General features: G+C 41.9%; 2 protein-coding genes across 5 annotated transcripts; both read left to right on the top strand.

The window, feature by feature from the left end:
• Positions 1-94: 94 nt before the first annotated feature.
• LOC308411073 (cysteine protease atg4da-like) lies at positions 95-8,004 on the top strand. 4 transcript variants are annotated; one of them, XM_080904803.1, is made up of 11 exons: positions 95-241; positions 2,121-2,222; positions 2,328-2,411; positions 2,526-2,699; positions 4,113-4,401; positions 4,484-4,551; positions 4,772-4,899; positions 5,083-5,161; positions 5,255-5,328; positions 7,016-7,135; positions 7,337-8,004. In XM_080904803.1, exons 3-11 carry the CDS (start codon positions 2,378-2,380, stop codon positions 7,505-7,507), a joined length of 1,137 nt encoding a protein of 378 aa, XP_080760929.1. In that variant the 5' UTR covers positions 95-241; positions 2,121-2,222; positions 2,328-2,377; the 3' UTR covers positions 7,508-8,004. The 4 variants fall into 4 exon arrangements, with proteins under 4 accessions (XP_080760929.1, XP_080760928.1, XP_080760927.1 ...); XM_080904802.1 differs by having other exon boundaries at positions 1,972-2,222; positions 2,529-2,699; XM_080904801.1 differs by having other exon boundaries at positions 1,972-2,222.
• A 2,000-nt stretch (positions 8,005-10,004) lies between these two features.
• Positions 10,005-25,349, top strand: smarca4a (SWI/SNF related BAF chromatin remodeling complex subunit ATPase 4a). The gene is made up of 34 exons (XM_080904799.1): positions 10,005-10,163; positions 11,770-12,032; positions 12,285-12,417; positions 13,056-13,505; positions 15,786-15,884; positions 15,976-16,231; positions 16,666-16,792; positions 16,934-17,107; positions 17,235-17,408; positions 17,546-17,719; positions 17,805-17,855; positions 17,964-18,094; positions 18,238-18,301; positions 18,379-18,491; positions 18,596-18,743; positions 18,876-19,039; positions 19,152-19,218; positions 19,340-19,450; positions 19,549-19,791; positions 19,871-19,984; positions 20,098-20,205; positions 20,296-20,382; positions 20,518-20,564; positions 20,648-20,814; positions 20,896-21,059; positions 21,166-21,393; positions 22,000-22,077; positions 22,172-22,390; positions 22,758-23,020; positions 23,119-23,224; positions 23,352-23,453; positions 23,586-23,718; positions 23,814-23,953; positions 24,659-25,349. Exons 2-34 carry the CDS (start codon positions 11,811-11,813, stop codon positions 24,689-24,691), a joined length of 4,890 nt encoding a protein of 1,629 aa, XP_080760925.1. The 5' UTR covers positions 10,005-10,163; positions 11,770-11,810; the 3' UTR covers positions 24,692-25,349.
• Positions 25,350-27,073: the final 1,724 nt, after the last annotated feature.

The following is a 27,073-nucleotide window of genomic DNA, read 5'->3' as shown; positions in this document are numbered from 1 at the left end:
CATGAACGTCCGCCCTGAGAGTCGGGTCTCACTGTTATTGGTCCTCCGTTGGCCAATCACAGGAGTGACAACACGTGACCTGTATAAACAGGAAGTGAGCGCAACTTCACTTGACTGCTGCTGTTCGAAGACCGAGCAAAACTGAGCCCAACAAAACGAAAACAGACCGGCACACTTCATTCACATTTGTTCACGGACTCATTCTTATCACCGGAGGTAGAATGACACTACCGAAATGATGGTAAAATGTATTTTTTTATATGTTAATTCGCTTAATTTTGTTTGACAGAGGTGTCACTGGTGTATTCACACAGCGCTGTAGTTTACTGTAAACTAGTTTGATTCCGTGCCACTCGCCTATGGAAGGTAACGTTACAATTTAAGTATTCGAACTTAAAGACTTAATGCTTCTTTAAAATTAAAAAACAAAACACGTGAGCACATCATAATAAGCTGTTCAGTATTAAACCAGTTTCCCAAGCTTTACCGGACTTCTGAAATATTTCAATTGTGAGACGTTTGAACTGAACGACCGAAGAGAGAGACTACTAACTAAAACTCGTAGATCATGGTTAAACTTTTACATCATGCGGGCCAAATACAGCTCACTTTGACCTTAAGTGGGCCAGACCAGTGAAACTTCCCTTTCTCTGAGTGCAAAGACATTTAACTAGACATTTAATCCCCGAGATGCCCATGATTTAAGAAAAAAAGGTGCAATTTAACAGGATGTATGTCTCAGTTGTTTTGTTCATTTACAGAAAATACAAAACACAAAAAAACAAGACATCTATAGTAGATACTGAAAAACGGTATATTTTCTCTTATTTAATTGTTTGCTTAACTACTTTGGTATAGCATGAAAGGCATTGTGGGGGAGCGGGGTGTCTTTTGTCAGTAATATCAAACGTAAAACTCATGAAAATACAATTAAAAGTCCAAAATCCATGCACTTTTTCACATTGTTCAAAGGTGTCCAGTTACCTGGACTGGAGCCTCTTGTGGGTTGATTCTGGCCCCTGGGCCTTATGTTTGATGTCCCTTTTTTAAATGGTTCCGTTTGAAACTAACTGTGAAATACACACATTCAACTGAAATATAGAAGGTTAAGAGGTCAAAATAATTACCCTTTTTTCAGTTGAGCATTGTGTTGTTTCCTTTCCTACATCATTTTTATCTCAAGTTTTATCTTGTTCCCCATCTGAGGAGGCCCTTAGCCTGAACTGGAGAGGCACAAAACTAAGCTACTGATCTGTTTATGAAGTTCTGCTAACAGCAGCAACTCGGTCTCATCAACTCATTGATTAACAAATTAACATTAGTATTAACAAACTCATACAGCCAGTTCCACGGACATAGATTAAGCCTACTCCCAGAGTAAAAGAAAAATCAAGGATGATCTCCACTGAGGGGGGAAAAATAAGCTTTTAGTGTAAGGCTAGGCTGGAAAACTGACCCATGATTCAGAACATGAAAATATATCAGTCACTGTGTCAATTTGTGAACAGTACAAGCACATTTGTTTCTGATAATTTACTTCATTTTGCTTGTTGTGCAGATTTTTACACTGTTGTCTTGGGACTTTTACACTGTTTACTCATCTAGCCGCACAAATTGCATGAACATGTAAATGCAGCACTTTGCCAAAAATCCGTTTTCTAAAATTTCAGAGTTAGTGGCCAAATGTTAGTTAAAATAAGAAACCAGCAAGTCTCCTGCTGCAGTTAAATAGGCATATCTGAAATTCCTTGAGTCACAGGGTGCCATCACGTGCTTCGTGCTTTCTTTTTCCTTACTGACATGGATCATTAATGGCTTTGCTGAGTGTAACATTAGCTTCTGAGATCTGCTAGTAGAGTTTGTGTGTCGCAAGAATGCATCCTATAATTATTGCACATGGGTGCATCATCCATGGCTGATTGCGTCATATGTATGTAACTGGGCTATTATTATTTTTTTCTTTGTGTGTAGGCTGCTGTGATGACAATGAGCAATTCTTCTTGCTCCATCGTGGTCATCTCTACATGTTATGAAGCCTAGCACCTCCTCTGCTCAGTTTGTGGGTCAGTCTACTGCTGATGACCTCATGGATGACTGGGTCTTTTTCTCTACTGAATCAGCTGTTTCCCAGGGCCTAGAAGACAGCAGGGATGACCAGGAGGCAGAGGACAAAGGCAGATTCAAAGACAAGTTGGTCTCAGCATGGAACAGCGTCAAATATGGTCAGTTCTTTTTCTGTCAGAGACTGAAAATAAGTGATGTGGTGAGCAGACCTGCTTGTCCTCTTTATTTTTTGAAAGTAAACAGTTACCGTTTTTCCCTTTCAGGCTGGACCTTGAAGCAAAAATCTAAATTTAGCAAGCGCTCTCCTGTGTTCATGCTGGGGAAATCCTATGAGCTCAAAGATGAAGGTGAGGCATTTTGTAGGAGTAGAGCATTTGTCCCGCGTAAACCCTGAAACGATCTGTCATGTGACTGTAAAAGCAAAGGAGAAAATTGTAATTGCGCCTCTGTAATTGTTGCAGTAGATCAACAGCATTTCCGTTGGTGCTTTGCATCGCTCCTGTGGTTTACATACAGACGAGGTTTCCGTCCGCTCCCCGGCTCCTCTCTGACCACCGACAGCGGTTGGGGTTGTGTTCTACGCTCCAGCCAGATGCTGCTGGCACAGGGCCTGCTACTGCATCTGATGTCACCAGGTGATTACACACTGTCCTGCTACAGTATCACATAGTCTGATCAACAAGTGAAAAGACATCCAGAGATTATTTTCATTTTCATTCAAACAGACTGGCTTTACTTGCAGTCAATATTTCTCTGAAATCTAAAGTCAGGTACACTAAACAGTGGGTTCCTCCTTTTTAGGCCTTTTATTGCTGTTTTCAGTTGTTCCTCAATCTGGGGTCTTTGTGCCTTCACTTCTGTCTTTGGCAGGTAAAATTCAGCTTGATTGTTTTGAGTTGCTCAGATGATCGACTCAGCCATTGTTGAGTATTTTATGTCTTTGCCTTTAAACGTTTCTAAAGTATTTTTAACAGTGTGTTTTAGGTCATTGTCCATCTGTGCTATTTAGAAACACTGTCCAGTCAGCTTTGCTGCAGTTGGCTGAATCTGGGAAGAAAGTTTAGCTCTATGCACTTCAGATTTCATCCAGATGCATCTGTCTTCCGTGATCACCCATAAACACTAGTGATCCAGCATCAGTGGAAGCCAAGCATGCAAAACATCATGCTGACTGCTCTGTGGTTTACAAAAGGATGTTGTGTGATTCGGATTACGAGTCTAATTTTAGTCTCATTTCTCCAAAACATGAAGAATCAGTTCATTCATGGCTGCCTCCTGCAGAAAGTTCTTTACTTGGCTGTGTGGCCTAAAGAAGTTTTGCTTTGTCCTGAAATGATGCTCCATCATTTTTGCTTCTTTTTTAATGCTAGGAAAGTTGTACTTATGTATTTCGTCACGATGTAAATGTTGATTTGATTCATACTATTTGTGCGGTCTTTCTGGTTCATTTGTTTTTGGATGGACTGTTTGCTTAACTTGCACTGGAATCTCCTTTGACTGTTTAGTATGTTGGGGTTCACAGTTTTAGCAGCTTTCATGCCATGATGGGAATCACCTGCTGACATTAATCTACTAAACTGGTAAAGCACCATGACGCAGCCTTAGATTTAATTGTCCAGTTACATTTGAGCACCTGCAAATGGGAAACGGTGCATAAAAGTGACGGCAATTCCTCTGAAATAAATGCTATGTGCTTATTTCACAGTTTAACTCTGTTCTACTATAGTGAGCTATAGGAAATTAAACAAAGTTGTCTGTGTACACAACGAGCTATTTTTCATTTGCCCCATCTTTAGAAGTTGTTACAGAATTTTAAATCGCATCAAATTAAACACAACAAATAATGAACATACAGTAGGTAGAATGGTATATAGCTCAATAACATTTTACAGTATGGCAAAACAAATATCTTAAGAAAAAAACTCATCTGAAAAAAAATCATTTTGCCACAGATGAGAACAGTGGAAAACTGCATTTTACTTCTCAGTGAAACAAATATACAAACTCTTCAATAACGACTGTCTTTTTTTTTTTCTTTTTTTTTTAAGGTTGCACCTGGTCTGGGAACCAACGTGTTGTCAAAGATGACATGGACCTGATGCACTCTGTGAACGATGGATTTAGTTCGAGTGAAAGGGAAAGCAAGAGAAGTCGACATTTGAGCTGGGGGTCCATCCTGGATAGACCCGTGGAGAGTACACACAGAAGGATTTTACGCTGGTTTGCAGACAACCCCACAGCTCCCTTTGGCATACATCGGCTTGTAGAACTGGGCAAAAGCTCAGGGAAGAAGGCTGGGGACTGGTATGGTCCGTCCATTGCGGCACATATCCTCCGGTGAGACTTAAATTGATGATGCAAGAGAGCAGCCGAACTAAAAAGTTTATCGTCTCTAACAGTGAAGGTCATTCTGTTTCAGGAAAGCTGTGGAAGCTGCAGTAGTGGACCTTCCCAATCTAGTTGTGTATGTAGCACAAGATTGCACCAGTGAGTGTTATCTTTATAGTGTTTGCAACACAACATATTTTATTTTTTAAGAAGAGGAGATTGTGGATAAACTCTTTTAAAAAAAGTTGATTCTTTTTTCTTTTTTTTTTTTTAAAGAAAATGTGGGTTTTTGTTGTTTGTTTTTTAAGAGCTTAAATTGGTGTTGAAAAGATTCAATGAGTCAAATGGACTTTAGATGTCTCTTTCCTTCTTTGTTCAGTCTACCTGCAGGATGTGAGGAAGTTGTGCGAACGGCCTCTCCCTCAGCACTGGAAATCTGTCCTCATCCTGGTTCCTGTGCGTCTTGGCGGGCAAGATCTCAATCCGTCCTACATCACCAGTGTCAAAGTACAGAACCAGTATTTTTACGTAATGTAATCTGGGTGCCTTACTGAACTTAGAGATATGTCTCTAAGGCTTGTTTGTGAATATTTTCAGGGAGGGGGGGTTTGTTTTTGTTTTTTTTTTTGTTTAAGGAAAACTGGATCTCTGAATGGGAAAAATTCAGCCGTTCCTTTTGTCTTTCAACAGAAACTCTTGATGTTGGAGTGCTGCATCGGGATCATTGGCGGCAAACCAAAGCACTCTTTGTTCTTTGTTGGCTTCCAGGGTAAGCCGAGTAAATTGTGTGTTATGATTGTGTTGAGCCATTTCATGTCCGTCCTTACATTTTCTTTCTTCCTCTGGCACGTTTGTACAAAAGATGACCATCTGCTGTACTTGGACCCTCACTACTGTCAGCCCACAGTGGATGTAACAAATAACTTTCCCTTGGAGGTATGAGCAACCATTTCTCTTCTTCTTTCTGGCTTTCTGTTTTGTTTCCTCTTGTGATCACTTTTAAGTAAGGTGAGACATGCCACCACAGCTCTACAGTACCTCTTTTCCACTGACTTGGGCCTCTGCTTGTGCCAAAGTCAAAATGGATTCGAAACATTTCTGTTGAAAAATAAATAAAAGTTGTGTTTCAGATTACTTTGCTATGTATTGTTTGCCTGTGGAACTTTTCAAAATCTAGGCTGGTTTTTAAAAGGGTAACAAGTAGAACTGGCTCAGCAACTTTGCAGAACACCAGGTGTAAGATGAACCCTCAAATTACTCCTTCATCAGTATCACTGCGTTTTCCTTATAGGTCATTTGAATTAATTTTAACCCGGAACACTGTATGAAATATTTTTAAAATGTATATGTCTTTGAATAAAAACCATTCAATTATGACTTTTTAGAGGTTTTTCCATAGTATAGTTGTTCATATGTTTACCTGGCAAGCAAAATATTGCACTTTTAATTCCAGTCAGAGACACAAATACCTTCAGGGATTTGTCAGGTAAAAACCCAACATGTGGCGCTACTTGCTGTAGCGACCCATTGTGACAAGGGCGAATCTAAAACTAGCACTTAGATGCTGAGCTTTTAGTGAGCAAGGACTAAAACTGAGTAAAAATAAAAGCACGAAGATGGACAACAGGGATGAGGTTGGGTTCAAGTCGGTGTTCGCAGACTGAAAGGCATGCCACCTTGGGGTTATAACGACGCAGTGATGTTAAATATTCTTTTTCTTTTAATTAATGCAATATACAAACACTTCAGGGCTCTTGAAGAGAAGAAGAGCCATACCCTGGTGTTGAGACAAGAAATGGACGACTAAATAAATGATAATAAAACAGAAGCACATGTGAGTCCTTCAAAGAAATCTCGAAAATATTTTGAGAACTTTCTTCCGTCCACTTGAACTTTGCGTGTTTTGATTTATGCAAAAAATATTGTGCTTGCATAAATCAGATTAATTACCAGTCCAGTTACCCCAGTTTTCACTCACATACTCATAGTGAGCAAACGTATTATTCCGAGTGAAGCCAGTTTTAAAAATCATTCCAAAATTCATATTCATGTTTTACATTGAAAGAAGAAAACATGTTCCACAATTTCTGTCTTCATAACACTGGATAAGACTGATATATCTATACCCTTTTTAAAAATTAAAAAAATGTAATTTTATTATATTTTTTTTGCATCACACTCGCTATATAGATCATATTTGCTTTTCAGTTTACCCGGGTTGTACTTTGTTGACAAAAAGTTTATTATTAACTTGTTAGAGTCGGATATCTTTCAGTCAGTGGCCTCGATTCTGACACAATCAGAATCGGTTGAATTCTTTTAACTTTCTTCCATATCTTGGGCCATGCTGGGTTGGCGCTTAACCGTTTCTCTTCTCCTTTTAGTTAACGTATCTACTTACATCCTTGCTAGCATGTTTTCATGCACTCTCGGTATATGGACTGGATGCCCATTTTGTCTATGAAGTAATGACTTCTGTTAAAACCTGGCAGCTGCAGTAGCACCACATGGTGTACAAATATCCACGTGTTTGTTGAATCGTCAGTGTGAGACGTTTTGAGGTTTCTCCTCTGAGCCTAATGAGATTTTTGTGTGATCCCATTTCTGTCCCCACTGCTTGCAGTCGTTTCACTGTAAGAATCCCAGGAAAATGCCTTTCTCTCGCATGGACCCCAGCTGCACCATCGGATTTTATGCAAGAGGACAAATGGAGTTTGAGTCGTTGTGCGCAAGTGTTAATGAGGTATGTGCATGGATCATTTGGGCTTCTGTTCCAGGAGCCTTTTATTACATGAAATATAATTTGTGTTAGACCTGATCTAAATTTGTTTTGTCCTTTTTTTTTACAAAACAAAAAAATGATCAAGTTAATTTGAAGGAATTATTCTACTCTCCACTGACTGCTTATTGTTATTAGTTCTAGTTCACCTTCTGTCTCCCACAGGCTGTGTCAGCATCTGCAGAGACATATCCCATGTTTATATTTGAAGAAGGAAAAACACGGGAGGAAGCGAGAGCAAACACGCCCACGCACAGCGTCACCTTCCTACAGAGGAAGACCCAACTGGGAAGAGTCGATACAAACAACAGCATGGATGAGTTTGTTCTATTGTAAACATAAAAAGATCATCTCTGCCCTGATGGAGGTCCTTCACTGAATTTTCAACATAGCATTTTGCACCTTTTGGAAATTACTGAGCATAAGAACATTGTCCTCATCATTCACACACAGTGAGGTAGATGGACTCCTAAGTAGTTTCATGGGAAGTGTTTATGCATCAGTACTGAGAATTTTATATTTTATTGCAGTTTGTATTTATTTTTTTTATGTTTTAGAGGTAAATGCTTTAATAATTTCATCAACTCTCGTCATTCTAATTGACTTGAGATTGGCCAAATATCCATGAGGTCATGGCCCTGTGTGCTACACTTCAAGTCGACTGTGATTGATTTCGCACAAGTGAATAGATTAATTTTTTCTTGAATGGGTTTTAAAAAGTTACTCTCACTGGAAAATGACGATTTACTGAAAATGTTACAGGTTGGCTGGTTTTTTTGCTGTCTAAATAAACAGATTAGGAATGACAAAATTAATTTATGAAAAAGAAATAAGTATTCACTGTAGTGCACTCTTACTTTAACTACTGCATTTCCTGTTGGTACTGACCTTATGAAAACATCAGGCTTGATTGAGAAGAGGAGCGAGAACAAAAAAAAAAAAGATTGCCATGAAAGAATAATTGTTTTCAGTCTCAGTGATGATTATATAGTTCAGTTCACAACGATGGTCAACTCATGGAGCTTTAAAATGTAATATATTACCCCACAATAAGAGAGACCTACAATGATATGACCATCCTTGATAAGCAACTGGTTAGTGATGGTACGGAGGTAAAACTCCCCTTTAACAGGAAGAAGCTTCCCACAGAACCAGGATCATCTTGGGGCAGCCATCTGAAACAACCATGTTTGGTCAGGGGGAAGAGAGTGTTTTGGTCAAAAGGAGGAAAAAATGTCTGCATGTCAGGATGTATCTGATTAATGCGTTTTTGTCCCCCTCATCTTTTCTAAGCAGCCATCGTGACAATGTTGACTCAGTCCCTTGCATGTAATACAATACAAACGGTACTAAAGTTCAGGTAGTAATGGTTGCTCAGAATCCTTGCTGTTTTTCAGTTTGCTTCCCCTGTATGTGATAACCCAGGTCATCAGTCTTCCGGAGGGGGCCTCCAGTTCCCTCAGGTGGCACCTTTACTAGCCACAAATTTCCATTTCAGTCTGTCCTGGAAGGTCTCAGGAGAGCAGAGCATACCTGTGCTGTCTTCTCCAAGAACTTGGAGAAAAACCTAGCCAACACATTGATTCTGTCCTTCAGTAAAAAGGAGCATGTGTTGATGTGAACGTAGGCCATTTCTTGGTTCAGCTTCAACTGCACCCCAATGAGTGCATGAGGCTTAAAATAAAATAAAACACTTTTGTATTGATTATGTTATAGTTGAAATAATGGATATTTATGGATTCTGATGCAGTCTTCTCTTCCTTTACAGTGACTGCATGGATGTTTGACAAAAAGACAAGTTATATTTGGGTATAGTTTGTACAGCTGCAAAGAGTGAAACTACACCAAAGTGGGGGAGTTAAAACAGAGCGGTAACCTCAAGATCCCTGTAAAACCTACCACGTGGTTAGCTCTAGTCTTTTTGGCCAACCAGTGAGACTCATCCCTCAGAAGTCCAACCTGACTCTTACTTTGGGTGTTTCCCTTTTACTACCATACCGAGCACCTTAGCATGGGATTGTGTCCAATCCAGCTTAAGGACACAGTCATGACCTCATGTTCCTTAAGTTCCTCAGTCACATGTCAGCTAGGTTCCACCATGTGACAGTAAATATTCTTCTTGATTATGCTAAAAAGATTGATGAGCAGTTGAAATATTTTTAAGCTCATAAGTATGATTTAGAATAATGACAACAAATAATATTAAGGTAAATTAAAAGTAGATGGTCCCTACATAAAGCAGAAGAGCATGATCGTGCTTTATCTAAATAATGTATGGTATATTCAAATTATTTAGAGTACAACTATTTTATTCATCTTAATATATAGTTTGACCCAATACAATTGTCTTTACAGCATTTTAGAGGTTCACATGCCTTTGTTTTCTTTGTTTCATATTATAGTAGGGTTACAGTGTGTCTTTACGTGTATCTTTTTTAAGTATTTCCTTTCGTAGCGTAAACGGCAAACCAATCATTAATAATGTGTCTTAAATGCTGATCAACAACAAGCATTGGCCAAAAGGTTAGAAATAGATATTATTATTAAATACAAACAAAGCAATAATGACATGAAAGAAAAGTGCACTCGACACCGTTTTCGTGCCACATTTTATTTAATTGTGGTTTCTCAAGCGTACTAAGAGCATTTGCGTACTTTCACGTTGATACGTGTTGGGTTAAATCATATTTCAATATACTCGTCCATAATACAGTGTTTGCCTCGTTCACCCATCCCCCATGCCGGCTTCTAGGGCTTTCGTGCCTGCTTGTATCTCAGAGGCTGCACTGAGCATGCGGGAAGTGAGCGAGGAGCCTGCGCAGAGGCGGCGCTGTAGAGCCGCACAGGCCGGTCTCCGCGATACAATCTGCTGAGAGGGGGGGGGGTGAAGGAAAAAAACCAACTGGGTAGGTCGCTCTTTGTTTCTGGTTAGGAGGAAAACGAAGAGACTTTGCAGCCGGCGACACTTCAAACATCAACTTCCACCACTTGTGTAAGTTCGCTTTAATTTTTCTTTGGGCAGTAAGGGAGTTTTGTGTACGTTTCACGCTGCTGTTAGAGGATTGTTGAGGTTTCGTGGGGTTTTTTTTCCCCTCTTCGTTACAGAAAAGGAGACCGACATTACCTTGCCGCTGCTGTGGCGCGACAGTGTGTAATGAATGAAAATTGTTTTTGGAAATGTGCTAAGAGCAGAGCGCTGAGCCAGGGGTACGGGAGGCGCGTTGGATCAATCAGCTTGGTAGATGAAGGGATGCTCTAACCTTTCACATGTCGCCGCATCTCGGCCACTATCTCGCAAAACAACACGTCTTTTTTGCCCTAATTGGCCTCGGAGAGCATGGCCGGCTAGGCTAACTGAACTAGCTCGCTAACGAGCCAGCCGACAAGTCTTAAATCCGGGTTGTGTTCCTTGTAGAAATACTATTGTTTTAGTGTTATTTTCAGATGGAACCAGCAACCCGGTGAATACCACTACAAATGTGTTGCATTACGAATTGGAGAGAGTTAAAGTTAACATATATAATGTAACGTAAACTTTAAATTCTGCTAGGCCTGGCTAACGTTAGCCAACAATAGCTAGCTTAACTGTTATTGGCTTATAAATGTAAACATTAGACAACTGGACTTTGGCAAAGTTTTTATTATTATGCTGTTCTCCCGTTGATTTAAGAGAGGCTCTGTTTTTTGTTTTTTTGTTTTAACCAAAGGGTTTAATTTGTGTCATAATAGGGCCTCTTCTAGAGGTGTCTCGTAACAGTTTTCTTCCACGAAGTGATGTTCAAGTTAACTAATTGTGCTTTAAAAAAAAAAAATCCAGACAAAGTTAAATCCCTTGTGTGACACACTTGACCTTTAAAAATCAGATATTCAGCAAAAAGTATATGAATTATCTAGTTCCTGTCAGCAGCTGCCCATCTGTACACTTCAGCAGAACATCCAGGAGTGGACATTTAAATGCTATAACGGCATAAAAACATCAGTCAGCTGTCTGTAGTTCATGTTTAATGGTACTAAGCACTACGACTTGTGTATTACACCAAGTGGCACATTTGGGGGGGGGAACAGTGACGGTATCATTTCACATCTGCAATGAAGCATCCAATATTGAACGGCTTTATAAATATACTATTGTCTTAACACAGAGCAACGTGAAACATGTGAGACTGTGATCAGATGTAAAGATGTAACAATTCAGATAACCAGTTATTCATTTAAGTCAGCAGGCACAATGAAATAATGTGCTCATTTATTCTTCTCACCAGTGCTGGTTTAAAATATTCAGTTTGGATTATTGGTCAGATGAAATAAGCATTTGTAAAACATTTTGACATTTGATTTCAGGCCATAACAGGGGAAATTTTTAACTTTTAAAAATGTTATAGAGTTTCTTCATCTTCTTCCTTTTTTCTTTTTTTCAAAAAAGCACTGAAAGATTTCCATTTAAATTTTTCTATTATTTCATTTAATTTTAAACACAGAAAGTTTGTTGTATTTTTTACTAGTGTCTAGAATTTATTTGAAACACCTTTCCTTTTAAGTAACTAGAGTAACATGCATACATGTGTTTTCTTAATTCTTGTTGTAATGTCTCTTTTAAGGGTACTTCCTGCAGCCACACATTCCCAGTTCCCCCTTAGAGATGTCCACTCCTGACCCCCCTATGGGAGGGACACCTCGCCCTGGTCCCTCCCCAGGCCCAGGGCCATCTCCAGGAGGCATGATGGGGCCAAGTCCAGGTCCCTCACCAGGCTCGGCCCACAGCATGATGGGGCCTAGCCCAGGACCTCCAGGATCTGGACACCCCCATCCTCCACAGGGACCCTCAGGATATCCTCAGGACAACATGCACCAGATGCATAAAGTAAAACAAAAAACGACATTTTGTCAAATAATGCAATCTTCTTGTTGTTAAAACATGCATGTGATTATTTTGAATAGCTTAAACACAGTAATATTTATCATTAGATAAAGTGAGTGGTTGTGGAATCATTTCTGTACTTTACATACTTTACGTGTCTTTCCTGTTAATTGTTTTGTGCAGTGTGTTCCAGTGTCACACTGCACAAACTTCAGTGTTTGTTTCATTTATGATTATTCGGTTTCATTTATGCAGCCAATGGAAGCCATGCATGAGAAGGGAGTGCCCGATGACCCTCGCTATGGCCAGATGAAGGGCATGGGCATGAGACCAGGGGGACACAGTGGGATGGGACCCCCTCCGAGCCCGATGGATCAACATTCCCAAGGTATGTTGTGTCACACAGAAAAGTGCTTCATGGTAATGTGTGTCAGGACTAGAGAAAGGTGAAACCTAAACTAACACCATAGTGTCATGTTGATACGTTTGTGGTAAAGTCTGCATCTTCAGTCCTCTTCTAACTTGAGTTAATGCACACTGAGTGAAGAAAATTTGAACTCACGGAACTTAGTTCTGGCCCTGAAATGCTCTTTGCAAAAGAAACCAGTAATGCAGTTGTGCTGGTATACAATGTGCGTGTGGAAACCCATCCAGCCGGTTTCTCCTCTTGTGTTGCTGTTCATGTAGCAGCAGTAGCAGACAGCGCTGGGCAGGGTGACAGGAGGGGCGGGGTTTAGGGGCTTCCCCTTTCAGACAACAACAAAAGCAGCTGCATCTACAAAACCAGTCAGCAAGCAACAGAGGTTGTTCAGAGGGAGGAATATAGAAGACACCACAGCAGTGTTCGAGTTTATCTATAGTACATGGAGATACAGCCACCTGGTTCTCTTATTATCCTTATTCAACATATTTTTCTTGTTTGTTTGTTTGTTTGTTTGTTTGTTTGTTTTTAATTACAAAAAACCTTCTTTAACACTTCAGAGATAACTTTTTGCCATACCCATTGTGCCTCTGTTCTGTTTGCAGGTTACCCCTCTCCATTAGGAGGCTCGGAGCACGCACCTAGTCCCGTCCCAGCCAACGGCCCTCCTTCTGGTCCCATGATGCCTGGAGGCCCATCTGGCCCGGGAGCAGGCCCTATGGAGGGAAGTGGAGACTCAAATCAGGGTATGGGTCAACCGAATCGTGGTGGTCCCCAAGGGCCAGGGGGCCCCCCTGTTGCAGCAGGTGGTGCAGGTGGACCCACTCCCTTCAACCAGAACCAGCTACACCAACTCAGGGCACAGATTATGGCCTACAAGATGCTGGCACGCAGTCAGCCTCTACCAGAGCACCTGCAGATGGCTGTGCAGGGAAAGAGGCCCATGCCAGGGATGCAGCAACAGCCAATGCCTAATATGCCACCTTCTACAGGGCCCGGAGGTGGCCCGGGTGCTGGGCCGGGACCAGCTCCAGCAAATTACAATAGACAACATGGTGAGTTAGAGGGTTTTTTTTTACGTTAATTTATTGTACACAAGTTAAGGGAAGTTAAAGGAAAATCTGAACCTTTGATCATGATCAAGGTTATTATAGTTAACTAAAACTAAACTATCCAATCCAAATTATTTATAAAGCACTTTTTAAAGACAAAGCAGCAAAAAATTACACACAAATCAGCAGCAACAACAATAGTAGTAGTAATAATAATAAATAGAAGGTTAGAACATGCCACTCTCGTTCTATGATAAGAGCCAAATAATAAAGATGAGTTGTAAGTAGGGCTGCCACAAACGATTATTTTGATAGTCGACTAGTCACCGATTATTTTTGGAAACTGAGCTGGGCTGCGCTATGAATTCTGGGACAGAGCTACTTCTTCTTCTTCGGGGTTTAACGGCAGCTGGCATCCTTGTACATGCAGTGCTGCCATCTTCTGTTTCAGTCTGTTATTACACTCTTAAATCCTACTACTTATTCCTGCGTCTTTTGTGATCTTACAAAGCTTCAAATGACGCGTCGACTATTAAATCAGTCGTCAACGATTTTGATAGTCGATGTAATCGTGACTAGTCGACTAGTCGTGGCAGCCCTAGTTGTAAGATGTGTTTTAAAAACAGGTAATGAAGGAGCCATGCTAACATGGGCCGGGAGTTGGGGCGTAAAAGGCTCGGTCGCCCCTGGTTTTCAGCCGGGTTTTAGGGACAGCCAGGGGAAACTGGTCCATGGACCTTAGCAAACTTGAGGGAATATATGGAGTTAGAAGCCAAGTATTGTATGTCAAAATATAGAATAAAATCTTTAAATGGATCCTAAACTGAACATTGAGCCATCCCTTGATATCTTTCAGACTCTCCAGTTGTGGTTTAGGAGAGCTGACATTTCTTTTTATAGGCATGTAAAATTGGGTGTCATCTGCATAAAAACAGTAGCCAAGGCCATGTTTTTTTTTTTTTTTTTAATCAGGCTCATGGGAAGAAGGTAGAGAGAAAAAATGACTGGCCAAGGTTATGTGTTTGGTAGATGAAGGGCCTGAACCTACCTGAACCACTCTACAGCTCTACCTTTGAGTCCCACATGGTGTTCTCTTGCTTGTTTTTTTTAAAATTACATAACCATATCATTCTTAGTTTTTAAGTGCATCAAAAGCAGCAGCAGTAAAAGATCATTAAGAAATCTTCAAAGTGCAGATTCGGTGCTGTGAACAGTTTTAAAATGAGACCAGGAAGTTTCCAGAATCCTCTGAGAGTCTATGAAAAACTGCAACTGTAAAAATACAGTTTTTGCTAAAACGTTTAGCCATAAAAGGCAATTTTGAAATCAGTCTAAAGTTAGAGAGAGGCATCCATGTTTGCTTTTTTTAATCAATGGATGAACCACAGATGTCTAAAACAAGTGGGTACAACACCAGAAGTGAGTCTGCTGTTAATGATAGATTGGACATTTGGACCAATAGTCTCCCAGAGCACATTAGTGGGGCAAGATGCTGGTTTGATCTGAGTGACAATTTTCTTCAACTGGGGAAGAGACACAGGTTCAAACTGGTAAAAAGCAGTGTAATTTAAGTGATCTAGGTAGCTCTGTTTTGGAAGTTCAGTTAACGCTAGAACTGTGCTTTGGAGTTTGTACATGTTTCGTCTCTAGGGGCCACCATAAATATTTATATATAAACATACATAAAGAAAACCACATTTTTTTTACATTACTAATTCCTTTTGTGCATAATTTTATATTGTTGTTGATAATTAATTAATTAAAGCAAAAAAACCAACCTGAACAGCCGGTTGGGAGCCGAAAGAGCCAGCTCTTTTTAGTGAGCCGAGCCGAAAGAGCCGGTTCTCTAAAAAGAGCCAGAAATCCCATCACTACTGTGAATCAACTGCTTTCAAAAAGCTCTGGTTATATTTTACTATCTGTACTAATTTTCCCAAATCTTGCTCCTGACATATGCCATAAATAATTATCAAACATTAAAATTAGCACTGAAAGTAAATAAAAACTAAATATTTTCAAACAATAAAAACTAAACTGAAATGAGCAAATTCGCTCTAGAAACTAACTGAAACTAAACTGGATTAAAAACAAAGTTGAAACGAAGTAAAAATCAAACCTAATAATAACTAATAAAAAAAAAAAAATACAAAACTATAATAACCCTGCTCTTGATCCCATGATAATAATAATGCATCTATCTAAATGGCAGGAGAGATTGCACAATGTTCAGCATTTACAAATTATGTCAAAAAACAGATTAATATTATTCTGTTTTTGTTTTAGGTATGGTAGGTCCCAATATAGCTCCTCCTGGACCTGCAGGAGTTCCTCCAGGTATGCAAGGCCAGCCTACGAATGGACCTCCCAAATCATGGCCTGAAGGTAAACCCAGGTTAAGCACCAACTTCACACATGTGTATTTTGTTCATACCTACAATTAAAAATAATCTTTCCTAAATTTCTCTTTTTTTAGGACCAATGGTGAACGCTGCTGCCCCTTCCAACCCTCCCCAGAAGTTAATTCCACCCCAGCCCACAGGCCGACCTTCTCCTGCTCCTCCCTCAGTGCCTCCAGCAGCCTCCCCTGTTATGCCCCCTCAGACACAGTCGCCAGGACAGCCTGCACAGCCCCCTCCCATGATGCTACACCAGAAGCAGAATCGCATAACCCCCATCCAAAAACCTCGTGGGCTTGATCCAGTGGAGATCCTCCAGGAGAGAGAGTACAGGTGAGGAAAGGGAAACGACGTGGAATGGCAAACAATACTGAGCTACACAGCAAATATTTTGTCCTTGAACACGAATGATGAAAATTGTCAGGAGCCCATTTCTTGCTCCCTCTAATATGACAATTTATGTTTGGTGAGTGTGAAGGAAAAAGAATATCGGCCTAGATATCGAAATATCACTAAATATTGGCGTCGGCCTTAAAAAGTCCTGTACTGCTCGGGGTGTAGTGGACAGCATAAAAGTATTGGCATTATAGTAAGATTAAAAAAATCTGAGAAACTAGATGTTTCCAGTTTGAATAGGAAATTAAATCCCTGAACTGATGACACACAGCCATCCATCACTTTGAGGGTTCTTCTACTTTTGTATGGAGGGAGAAAAATAATGGTTTCAACTTTAATCTTTGTAATATTTCTATTTTTAAAATTTTCAGGCTTCAGGCTCGTATTTCTCACCGTATACAGGAGCTTGAGAACCTGCCTGGCTCTCTAGCTGGTGATCTACGCACCAAAGCCACCATCGAGCTTAAGGCCCTTAGGCTTCTTAACTTCCAGAGACAGGTAGATAAACGTATCTGCTGCTACCTGCAAATGTGTTTATAATCCAGACAACTGAACTCTGCATATTTAATCAGCTTTCTCTTCTCTTCTTTACTTTTCCCAGTGAAAAACTTATATTGTCTTCCTTTTCTGTGCTTGTAGTTGCGCCAGGAGGTTGTTGTTTGCATGCGTCGTGACACTGCTTTGGAAACTGCCCTTAATGCTAAGGCCTATAAACGCAGCAAACGGCAGTCTCTACGTGAGGCTCGTATCACTGAGAAGCTGGAGAAACAGCAGAAGATTGAACAAGAGCGCAAACGGCGCCAGAAACACCAGGTACAGACGATTTCTAAAAGATCTTAAGGCGTCTAATTGGATGTTTTATATTGTGATATTTGTTAAAACAAATATGATGAGGTGTAGTTAATGTAAAGAGTCTAATTTAATCATTTGTTTTTCAAAGGAATACCTCAACAGCATCCTGCAGCATGCCAAGGACTTTAAGGAGTATCACCGCTCCATCACAGCAAAGATCCAGAAGGCCACCAAAGCTGTCGCCACCTATCATGCCAACACTGAGCGCGAGCAGAAGAAAGAGAATGAACGCATTGAAAAAGAGAGGATGCGAAGGCTGATGGTGAGACTTTCTCAGTCTGTCAAAATGAGTCTGTATCTGCCAGAAGGAGCACAGTCTCTGAAATGAATGATAGGAATTATATTTGAAGTTTATTTGTGTCACAAACTGATCTGACCTCTGTGCGAATCTCCTCCCAGGCTGAAGATGAAGAAGGTTATCGTAAACTTATCGACCAGAAGAAAGACAAGCGCCTGGCGTACCTGCTACAGCAGACAGACGAGTACGTGGCCAACCTCACTGAGTTGGTGCGCGCGCACAAGGCTGCACAAGCACTCAAAGAGAAGAAAAAGAAGAAGAAGAAGAAAAAGAAGGTACATGAATTAAATATAGAAGAGTGATGTAAAATTTCATCCACGTAAAGAGAAAAAAAAAACTAAAATTATTTGATGCTTTCAGAAGCCCGAGGCTCCAGAGGGAGCTGCTCCTGCTCTGGGACCTGACGGAGAGGTGAGTGTCAAACAGTAAAATCACTTTAAGGGAACTCTACCATAGAGAGCACGCCCATTTTTAATGTGTATCTTTTGTTGTTTTGGTTTCCCTCCTTTCCTCTCCCAGCCTTTAGATGAGACTAGTCAAATGAGTGACCTGCCAGTCAAGGTCATCCATGTAGACAGTGGAAAGATCCTGACGGGTGTGGAAGCACCCAAGGCCGGGCAGCTGGAAGCCTGGCTTGAAATGAACCCAGGGTAAGCGTCAAGTCTGTCTTGATTTCTGTAGAAATGATTTAAATTCAGTGTCTGGAATATCTGTGCAAAAGCCGTGTTTCATCCTCCAGCAAAACAACAAGGCACTCGCTTATCTCTTTTTCTATCCTTATGTTCCTTTTCAGATACGAAGTAGCGCCACGCTCCGACAGTGAAGGCAGCGGTTCAGAAGAGGAAGATGAGGAGGAGGTATGTAATGCAGCTTCAGATTGTGTTTGTGGTGGTGGAGCAGCTTTCTGACATCCCGTTTTGTTTTGTATCGTCAGGAGGAAGAGGACGACCAGCCTCAGACGTCTTCAGCTCCAACAGAAGAGAAGAAGAAGATCCCCGACCCCGACAGTGAAGATGTATCAGAAGTGGATGTCCTGCACATCATTGAGTAAGACAGTTGTTGTACTTTATAATTATCCTCTGTTTATAACTGGTTGGGTAATTATAATATTATGAAATTTACATGAATCATGTCTTTTCTGCTTCCATCAGACACGCCAAGCAGGATGTAGACGACGAGTACGGCAGTGCAAGTTTCAACCGCGGCCTGCAGTCCTACTATGCAGTGGCTCACGCTGTCACTGAGAAAGTGGATAAACAGTCCTCACTGCTGGTCAATGGGCAGCTCAAGCAATACCAGGTAGCCCATCAGGACACAGAAAAGAGCAGCATAACATTAGCATTGTTGGATTAGATTTTAATGGTGGATTATATAAATAAATGTTGGATAATCTGAGTAAACTGAATCTTATTTGAACCATTTACTGTTCAGATCAAAGGTCTGGAGTGGCTGGTGTCACTTTACAACAACAACTTGAATGGCATCCTGGCTGATGAGATGGGTCTAGGCAAAACGATCCAGACTATCGCCCTCATCACTTACCTCATGGAGTACAAGCGCATCAATGGGCCCTTCCTCATCATCGTACCTCTCTCGTAAGTGTGAACGTGTCTCCTCGGTTCCCTGTTGAAAGCATCGGCTTAAAAATGACAAATGCACGTAGAAAAGGCTGCTTTTCCTCAATCAGAGCTGTTCTTTTGTTTACAGAACTTTATCAAACTGGGTGTATGAGTTTGATAAGTGGGCACCGTCTGTTGTGAAGGTTTCCTACAAGGTCAGTGATGTTGCATTAGTACTTCAGTCACGCTTTGCTCGCAACATGACGAAAACACTTTATACCAAAGACCATTTTTAATTCAGTTATTCGGTTTACTTAATATCTGTTTATCTTTCAGGGGTCTCCAGCTGCTCGACGTTCATTCGTTCCAATTTTACGTAGCGGAAAGTTCAACGTGCTGCTGACCACATATGAGTACATTATTAAGGATAAGCAGGTGTTAGCAAAGGTAAGACAGTCCTGTCACGTCTTCTTCCAGATCTAAAGCTTGCCTTTTAAATGGTAGTCAAAAGCACGCTGAATAAATGCCATATCTTCTTCACAAAGATCCGCTGGAAGTACATGATTGTGGATGAAGGCCATCGTATGAAGAACCATCACTGTAAGCTGACCCAAGTCTTGAACACACACTACTTGGCGCCACGACGTTTGCTGCTCACAGGAACTCCGCTGCAGAACAAGCTCCCCGAGCTCTGGGCCCTGCTCAATTTCCTCTTGCCCACGATCTTCAAGAGCTGCAGCACCTTCGAACAGTGGTTCAACGCCCCGTTCGCCATGACTGGAGAGAAGGTGCGTTTACAGTCTGGTCGGGATTGTTGGAAATAGTTGTGGAGACTTTCTTATCAGCGTTCTTCTCTCATGTTTCAAGGTTGACCTAAATGAAGAAGAGACCATCCTGATCATTCGACGTTTACACAAGGTGCTCCGACCTTTCTTGCTGCGGCGACTCAAGAAAGAAGTCGAGGCGCAGCTGCCAGAGAAGGTCAGTGTGCACAGCTTCTGCCAAAACATATTCAACACTGAAATATTTCTGCTCAGAACAGGTCAAAAAATTTAGTTGCCCTGCTGAGATTTCCCCTTGTTGTTGTTCTACAGGTGGAGTATGTCATAAAGTGCGACATGTCAGCTCTGCAGAGGGTTCTGTACAGACACATGCAGGCCAAGGGAGTCTTGCTCACAGACGGTTCAGAAAAAGACAAGAAGGTGAGCTGATGTCTCAAACTCGGTTCTTTTGTGGTCATTTAAAGAAAATTTGAAATAATAGACGCCTAATGTATCCTCCTCATTTTACAGGGTAAAGGTGGCACGAAGACCCTGATGAACACTATCATGCAGCTGAGGAAGATATGCAATCACCCCTTCATGTTCCAGCACATTGAGGTACCAGACACAAACACCACCATTTAAATCATGATACCAGTAAATCTTTTTAAAAGACAGTAGAACAGATGTTTTAAAGCTGAAATACAAAAACAACATATGATATTAATCATTTTTACTTGTTTGCTTTTACAGGAGTCCTTCTCGGAGCATCTCGGTTATTCTGGTGGAATCATCACAGGGTACGTAAAGCTAAAAACTGTGTCTGTGGATAAATGTTAGGTGCTCGGTCAGTGTCACTCATATTCTCCTTTTCCCTGTCCAGCCCTGACCTGTATCGTGCCTCTGGAAAGTTTGAGCTGCTGGATCGTATCCTGCCCAAGCTGAGGGCCACCAACCACAAAGTGCTGCTCTTCTGTCAAATGACCTCACTCATGACCATCATGGAGGACTATTTTGCGTACCGCAATTTCAAGTACCTGCGTCTGGATGGTGAGAACCTTTTGGCTGTTAACTATAAGAGAGTCATATTGAACTACTGGGAGTCACTAACAAAGCGTGATGTTTTCTTAGGTACCACCAAAGCAGAGGATCGTGGCATGCTGCTGAAGACGTTCAACGACCCCGCCTCTGAGTACTTTGTGTTCTTGCTCAGCACCAGGGCTGGAGGTCTGGGCCTGAACCTGCAATCTGCTGATACTGTCATCATTTTTGACAGTGACTGGAACCCGCATCAGGTACTTTATGTGCACAAAGAAGTTCAGGAAATGGCCTGTTTGTTGTGAACATGTTTGCTTTCTGCACAGCGATTCCACCTAAACTGTCTGTGCGCGCTCCCTACAGGACTTGCAGGCCCAGGATAGAGCGCACCGTATCGGTCAGCAAAACGAGGTGCGCGTGCTGCGCCTCTGCACCGTCAACAGCGTGGAGGAAAAGATCCTGGCAGCAGCCAAGTACAAGCTGAACGTGGACCAGAAGGTCATCCAGGCCGGCATGTTCGACCAGAAGTCTTCAGGCTATGAACGTCGGGCCTTCTTACAGGCTATTCTGGAGCACGAGGAGCAGGACGAGGTCGGGGCTCGAGGAGGCTGCCGCACTAGGGGGGCGTGGGTGGGTGTGATCTAAACCTGTTCCCACATCGCCCACCCGCCCACGTCCGCCTGTGCGCTGCCCCACCTCTTCATTCTCTCCCTTTCCCCCCCTTCTCCTCTTTCTGTCTCTTTTCCTTATTTTCCCCTCTTTTCTCAGGATTTGTGAGCTTTCATCAATCCAGACTTCTCCCTTTCTCCCCTATGTATTTCTGCTTCTGCACAAACCTTTGATGGTTAATATGATACTTTATCCTTCACTCTAACATAAAAGCTTTTCCCGTTTTATATTTTCTTTCCTTTTCCCCTCTTTATGGCTTTAAACTCTTTCGTGCAAAGTTTTGTTTACCTTTACTTTTAGTATCAGTTTCATTTGCACAGCGTTAGTCATCTAGTGCATCCTGTAACTGCAAGTGATATTTAGAGTGTCTACGTAAAGCATAGTAATGTTCAATGAATTGCTAGTAATTCATATTGCTGCTTGGCTTTCCATTTGTGCTTGAGAGTCATTAGTTCAGAGACTTGGGTCTGAGGTGCCACAAATCTGCAGTCAGCCATCGCTCATTCAGCCCGTCTCATTTATCTGCAGGAGGAAGACGAAGTGCCTGATGATGAGACCGTCAATCAGATGATCGCGAGGAGCGAAGAGGAGTTTGAACAGTTCATGGTTCGTCTTGGTTTCATGTCAGTTATTAGACACTTTAACATTTTTTGAATCTGACTCTAATCGCACTGTTTTTTTGTTTTGTTTTTCATTTCAGCGTATGGATCTAGACAGACGCCGCGAGGAGGCCCGTAACCCTAAGAGGAAACCCCGTCTGATGGAGGAGGACGACCTGCCCGGCTGGATTTTGAAAGACGACGCTGAGGTTGAGAGGCTAACCTGCGAGGAGGAGGAGGAGAAGATGTTTGGCAGAGGGTCGCGCCAGCGCAAGGAGGTGGACTACAGCGACTCGCTCACAGAGAAGCAGTGGCTCAAGGTGGGATGAGTCCCAAATACTGACAGCTGAATCGATATTAGGTCTTTTTCACTAGTTCAGCCTCTACTCGGTTTCGGTCATTTTTCATTACAGTAGAGTTCCACCTAATGTGCGTAGGGTTGCTATAGCAATGCCTCTGAAAGTCTGTGATGTCATTTGTATGCGACACAAACAGTACACATCAATAGAGCACATTGAGGCTACAGTCTATGGCTTATTGTTGGTTTTTGTGTAGCCATTTCTCTCGTTGCCGGGTTTTAAAAATGCCAGTTCTGGCTTTCGTAAAAGAGTCGCTCTTACAACTCGTGGACCTACAACTCACGTGTTTCTATTAAATGAGTTTTCAACTGTATTCCTCTTTGAACAGGCCATAGAAGAAGGCAATCTAGAGGACATTGAAGAGGAAGTGCGTCACAAGAAGACGACCAGAAAGCGCAAGAGAGACCGTGATCACGACGGTGGCCCGGCCACACCCAGCTCCAGCAGCGGCCGCGGGCGGGACAAGGACGACGATGGAAAGAAAGCAAAGAAACGGGGTCGCCCACCTGCTGAGAAGCTCTCTCCTAACCCTCCATCTCTCACTAAGAAAATGAGGAAGATTGTTGACGCTGTCATCAAATACAAGGACGGGTGAGGAGACCGCTCTTCTGAAGAGCGCAGGATTAGCAGAAGGGGTGAAAATTTAGTTTGATTGCGTTTTTAACTAACTTGTCTCCTCGTCTTTGCAGAAATGGCCGACAACTGAGCGAAGTCTTCATCCAGCTCCCATCTCGCAAAGAGCTTCCCGAGTATTATGAGCTCATCCGCAAACCAGTGGACTTCAGAAAGATCAAGGTGAGGATCAAAAATTACCTCATCAATGGTTTTTTTTAAATATATATATGTATTTCTTTTTTAGATTCCAACTTATTAAATCCTGCATATCTGACTGCTGCCTGTTGTTTCTCTCTCCGTGCATCAGGAGCGGATCCGCAGCCACAAATACCGCAGCCTGAACGACCTGGAGAAGGATGTGATGCTGCTGTGTCAGAACGCCCAGACTTTCAACCTGGAGGGCTCTTTGGTGAGTGATGCTAGCAGCACACGCTCACCAGTGTTTGATATATTCAACTCATTTAACTTACAAGTTTTCCTATTTTGGAAGCTAACTTTGTTTCTCTCTTTAACCATTTATTTATTTATTTGTTTTTTTTAGATCTACGAGGACTCCATTGTGCTCCAGTCCGTCTTCACCAGCGTGAGACAGAAGATCGAGAAGGAGGATGAAAGCGAGGGAGAAGAAAGCGAGGAGGAAGAGGAGGAGGTGGATGAAGGCTCGGAGTCTGAATGTGAGTATCGGAGGGGCACGGTAGCTTTTATAGCATCAGCGGGCGGTGAGGCTCACTCAGCATTATTTTGTTTGCAATCTTTGATCCCTCATCAGGTCGTTCAGTGAAGGTCAAGATTAAACTGGGCCGGAAAGAGAAGGGGGAGAGAGGAGGGAAAGGACAACGGCGGCGGGGCCGCGGAGCCCGGGCTAAACCCGTAGTAAGCGACGACGACAGCGAGGAGGAACAGGAAGAGGTGAGAGCAGAACAGGAGAACGAACACACACACACACACACACACACACCAAAGCTTGAATCTTCTGCATTCATGTTAATGTATTTAAATGACAGATTTTCCCGTCACAACGACAGAGCTTTGAGTTCCCTTTTAGAACCTGTTGGAAAGAATGAGCAGAAGAACGGTTCTGCATTCACTCTCTCAGATGTTTTCCTGTTTTAAATCATTAAAACAAATCCTTTTGTGACACACAAGTATTTGACACAGGGGCTTTGTTTTAATGAATATATTTTACATTTGAATTTCAGTTACACAAGATTTGTTTTTAAAGATATAATCTGGATTATAAAACGCAGCCAAACTGACCATGATTCAAATTCTTGATACTATTGAGCAGCTATTCTCTAACAACTTCTCATAATCATACATTTTGTGATGGTAAATAATGTTTTCTTGTTCATTTTACAAACTTAAAATACCAAAATCAAATACATTGATCATCATGATGATTGCCACATCTTTAGTCTGGTGTGCTGGTAATGGAGATTCCCTTCAGACAGTTCACAACAACCCAGTCATTCTATTCTAGGTCTGAGCTGGGATCATTTCCACGCCACTCGTGTTTTGTGGTGTTTGCGGTACTTTTGATGGGCACTCTGTGCTTGTGTAGTCTCAAGGTCTTGTTGAATAGTGAAAGTAAATCTTTGTTTCCGTTTCCTTCAGGAGCGTTCAGCCAGTGGCAGCGAGGAAGACTGAAGTGATCCGCCTCCTGATTGGACCAACGACCCACTGAGCCCTTGACTGGACTTTATATATTTTACTTAGATACTGCAGATTGAGTGGACAGGCCTAGTTTTACCTAGATGAGCTGATTTTTAGTGAGACAACTGTATTCTCATTAAAGCATACCATTAATTAAAAAACATAATAAAAAAAACTAAAATATGAAAGCTATGAACCCTCCACTTCCATATTTAAACCATTTTCCCATTATGAATAGTAGTGTGTCTCTTTGCCCTTGTTTTTCTCTTTTCTGTAAGTGGGAAAAATGACAGAGCCTGAATTATTATAGACTGACGGCCATAAAGACAGCAAACTGTTTTTTAAGTGGTATTAATTTTGTCGTCTTTTACTTTTTGGGACAAGAGCGTACGTGTGAACCAGGACTCGCTGCGTTCTTTAAAAGCCCTTTTTGAATGCATGTCGTGCGTGTCTGTTGAAATGCACCTGGATGTGTCTTCATTATTATCTGTGTTTAATTTAAGACTACAAGCGGGATCACGGTACACCCCCCCCGCCCTGCAGACCCTTCCTGTCAGGCTGTTTGTATTGGGGGAGGGAGGGATTGGACCATTTTTCTCGTGTCTGTGGCACTGGATTCCAAAAAAAGTACAATAAAGGCATCTCATAATTATTCATTGTTGTCGACTGTTTCAAATACACGCTTAGCCTACAACCAAGTGTTATCAAGCCTGGCTGTCTGAGTGTATTTATACACTGGGACGGTTAACCACAAAATCAAACACATTTATTAGTTCCCATTTCTTAAAAGCATGACTTTCAGATACAGTTCATGTGTTGTAGATATTTTTTCATCAATAGCTTCACTATGCGTCTATTTATAATCTATTCAGTAATAGATTTTTGGTATCATCCTATTGGTACAAACAGGTTGCTATCAACAAAGTGCCCAGACATACCATTTAAAATGTGTTTGTTTTTTGTTTTTTTGAGTTCATATTTAATGCTTGAAGTGGTTTAAACAACAAAGGTGTTCCTTTGAAATGATCGGGTACGAGGACGGGACTGAAAACGAGTGAAAAAGCAGCCAAAGTCCAAAGAACTTTGAAAGAGCTTCAGAAAGCTGGAGAACTTTTCTCAACAGATTTGGCTCCTTGGAAGCAAAATATTTGAAAGTGACAGGAGACTCAAGACTTTTGGGCGGTGTTATAGAAATTCAGATAGAAATATTAAATTATGATGTTAAAGCAAGGGGTGGATGGATAGGAATAGTGGAATAGTATTAAGTCGTGCACTCTGTCACTTCACAGTAAAAGGTTTCCTGGTTCAGATTCCACTAGGGGGCTTTTCTGTGTGGACTTTGCATGTTCTCTTTGTGCCTGGTACTGTGGTTTCATCTCACTGTCCAAACTCTAAATCAGCCATATGTGTGAATCTTTCTATGTACACTCAACAAAAATATAAACGCAACACCTTTGTTACTGCTCCCATTCCCCATGGGATGGACGTAGAGACCTAAAATTCATTCCAGATACACAATATAACCATCCCTCCCAAACAGTGGTCACAAATCAGTCCAAATGTGTGGTAGTGGGCACATCTGCTATATTGAGATAATCCATCCCACCTCACAGGTGTGCCACATCAGGATGCTGATCTGACATCATGAGTAGTGCACAGGTGTACCTCAGACTGCCCACAACAAAAGGCCACCCTGGAATGTGCAGTTTTTTGCGCTATTGGGGGTCTGGGGACCCAGAACCGGTCAGTATCTGGTGTGACCACCATTTGCCTCATGCAGTGCAACACATCGTCGCATGGAGTCTATCAGATTGTCAATTGTGGCCTGTGGAATGTTGGTCCACTCCACTTCAATGGCTGTGCGAGGTTGTTGGATATTCGTGGGAACTGGTACACGCTGTCGTATACGCCGGTCAAGCACATCCCGAACATGCTCAATGGGTGACATGTCCGGTGAGTATGCTGGCCATGCAAGAACTGGGACATTCTCAGCTGCCATCTGCCCTGAACAATGTGAACCATGATTCATCCATGAAGCGCACACCTCTCCAACGTGCCAGACGCCATCGAATGTGAGCATTTGCCCACACAAGTCTGTTACGGCGACGAGCTGGAGTCAGGTCAAGACCCCGATGAGGACGACGGGCATGCAGTTGAGCGTCCCTGAGATGGTTTCTGACAGTTTGTGCAGAAATTGTTTGGTTGTGCAAACCAATTGTTCCAGCAGCTGTCTGGGTGGCTGGTCTCAGACGATCTTGGAGGTGAACCTGCTGGATGTGGAGGTCCTGGGATGGTGTGGTTACACGAGGTCTGCGGTTGTGAGGCCGGTTGGATGTGCTGCCATATTCTCTGAAATGCCTGTGGAGACGGCTTATG

This window comes from Rhamphochromis sp. 'chilingali' (assembly GCF_963969265.1).
Source record: "Rhamphochromis sp. 'chilingali' genome assembly, chromosome: 15".
Classification (NCBI taxonomy): Eukaryota; Metazoa; Chordata; class Actinopteri; order Cichliformes; family Cichlidae; genus Rhamphochromis; species Rhamphochromis sp. 'chilingali'.
Note: the sequence above shows the minus strand (reverse complement) of the source record. Positions and strands in the feature narration are given on the sequence as shown.

Coding starts and splice junctions, on each gene's coding strand:
- LOC308411073 (XM_080904800.1), top strand. CDS start 2,030: ATGAAGCCTAGCACCTCCTCTGCTCAGTTTGTGGGTCAGTCTACTGCT. Junction 2,412..2,525: donor CTATGAGCTCAAAGATGAAG/GTGAGGCATTTT, acceptor TAATTGTTGCAG/TAGATCAACAGCATTTCCGT. Junction 4,900..5,082: donor CCTACATCACCAGTGTCAAA/GTACAGAACCAG, acceptor GTCTTTCAACAG/AAACTCTTGATGTTGGAGTG.
- smarca4a (XM_080904799.1), top strand. CDS start 11,811: ATGTCCACTCCTGACCCCCCTATGGGAGGGACACCTCGCCCTGGTCCC. Junction 17,409..17,545: donor AGAGGATGCGAAGGCTGATG/GTGAGACTTTCT, acceptor ATCTCCTCCCAG/GCTGAAGATGAAGAAGGTTA. Junction 19,792..19,870: donor TCGCCATGACTGGAGAGAAG/GTGCGTTTACAG, acceptor TCATGTTTCAAG/GTTGACCTAAATGAAGAAGA.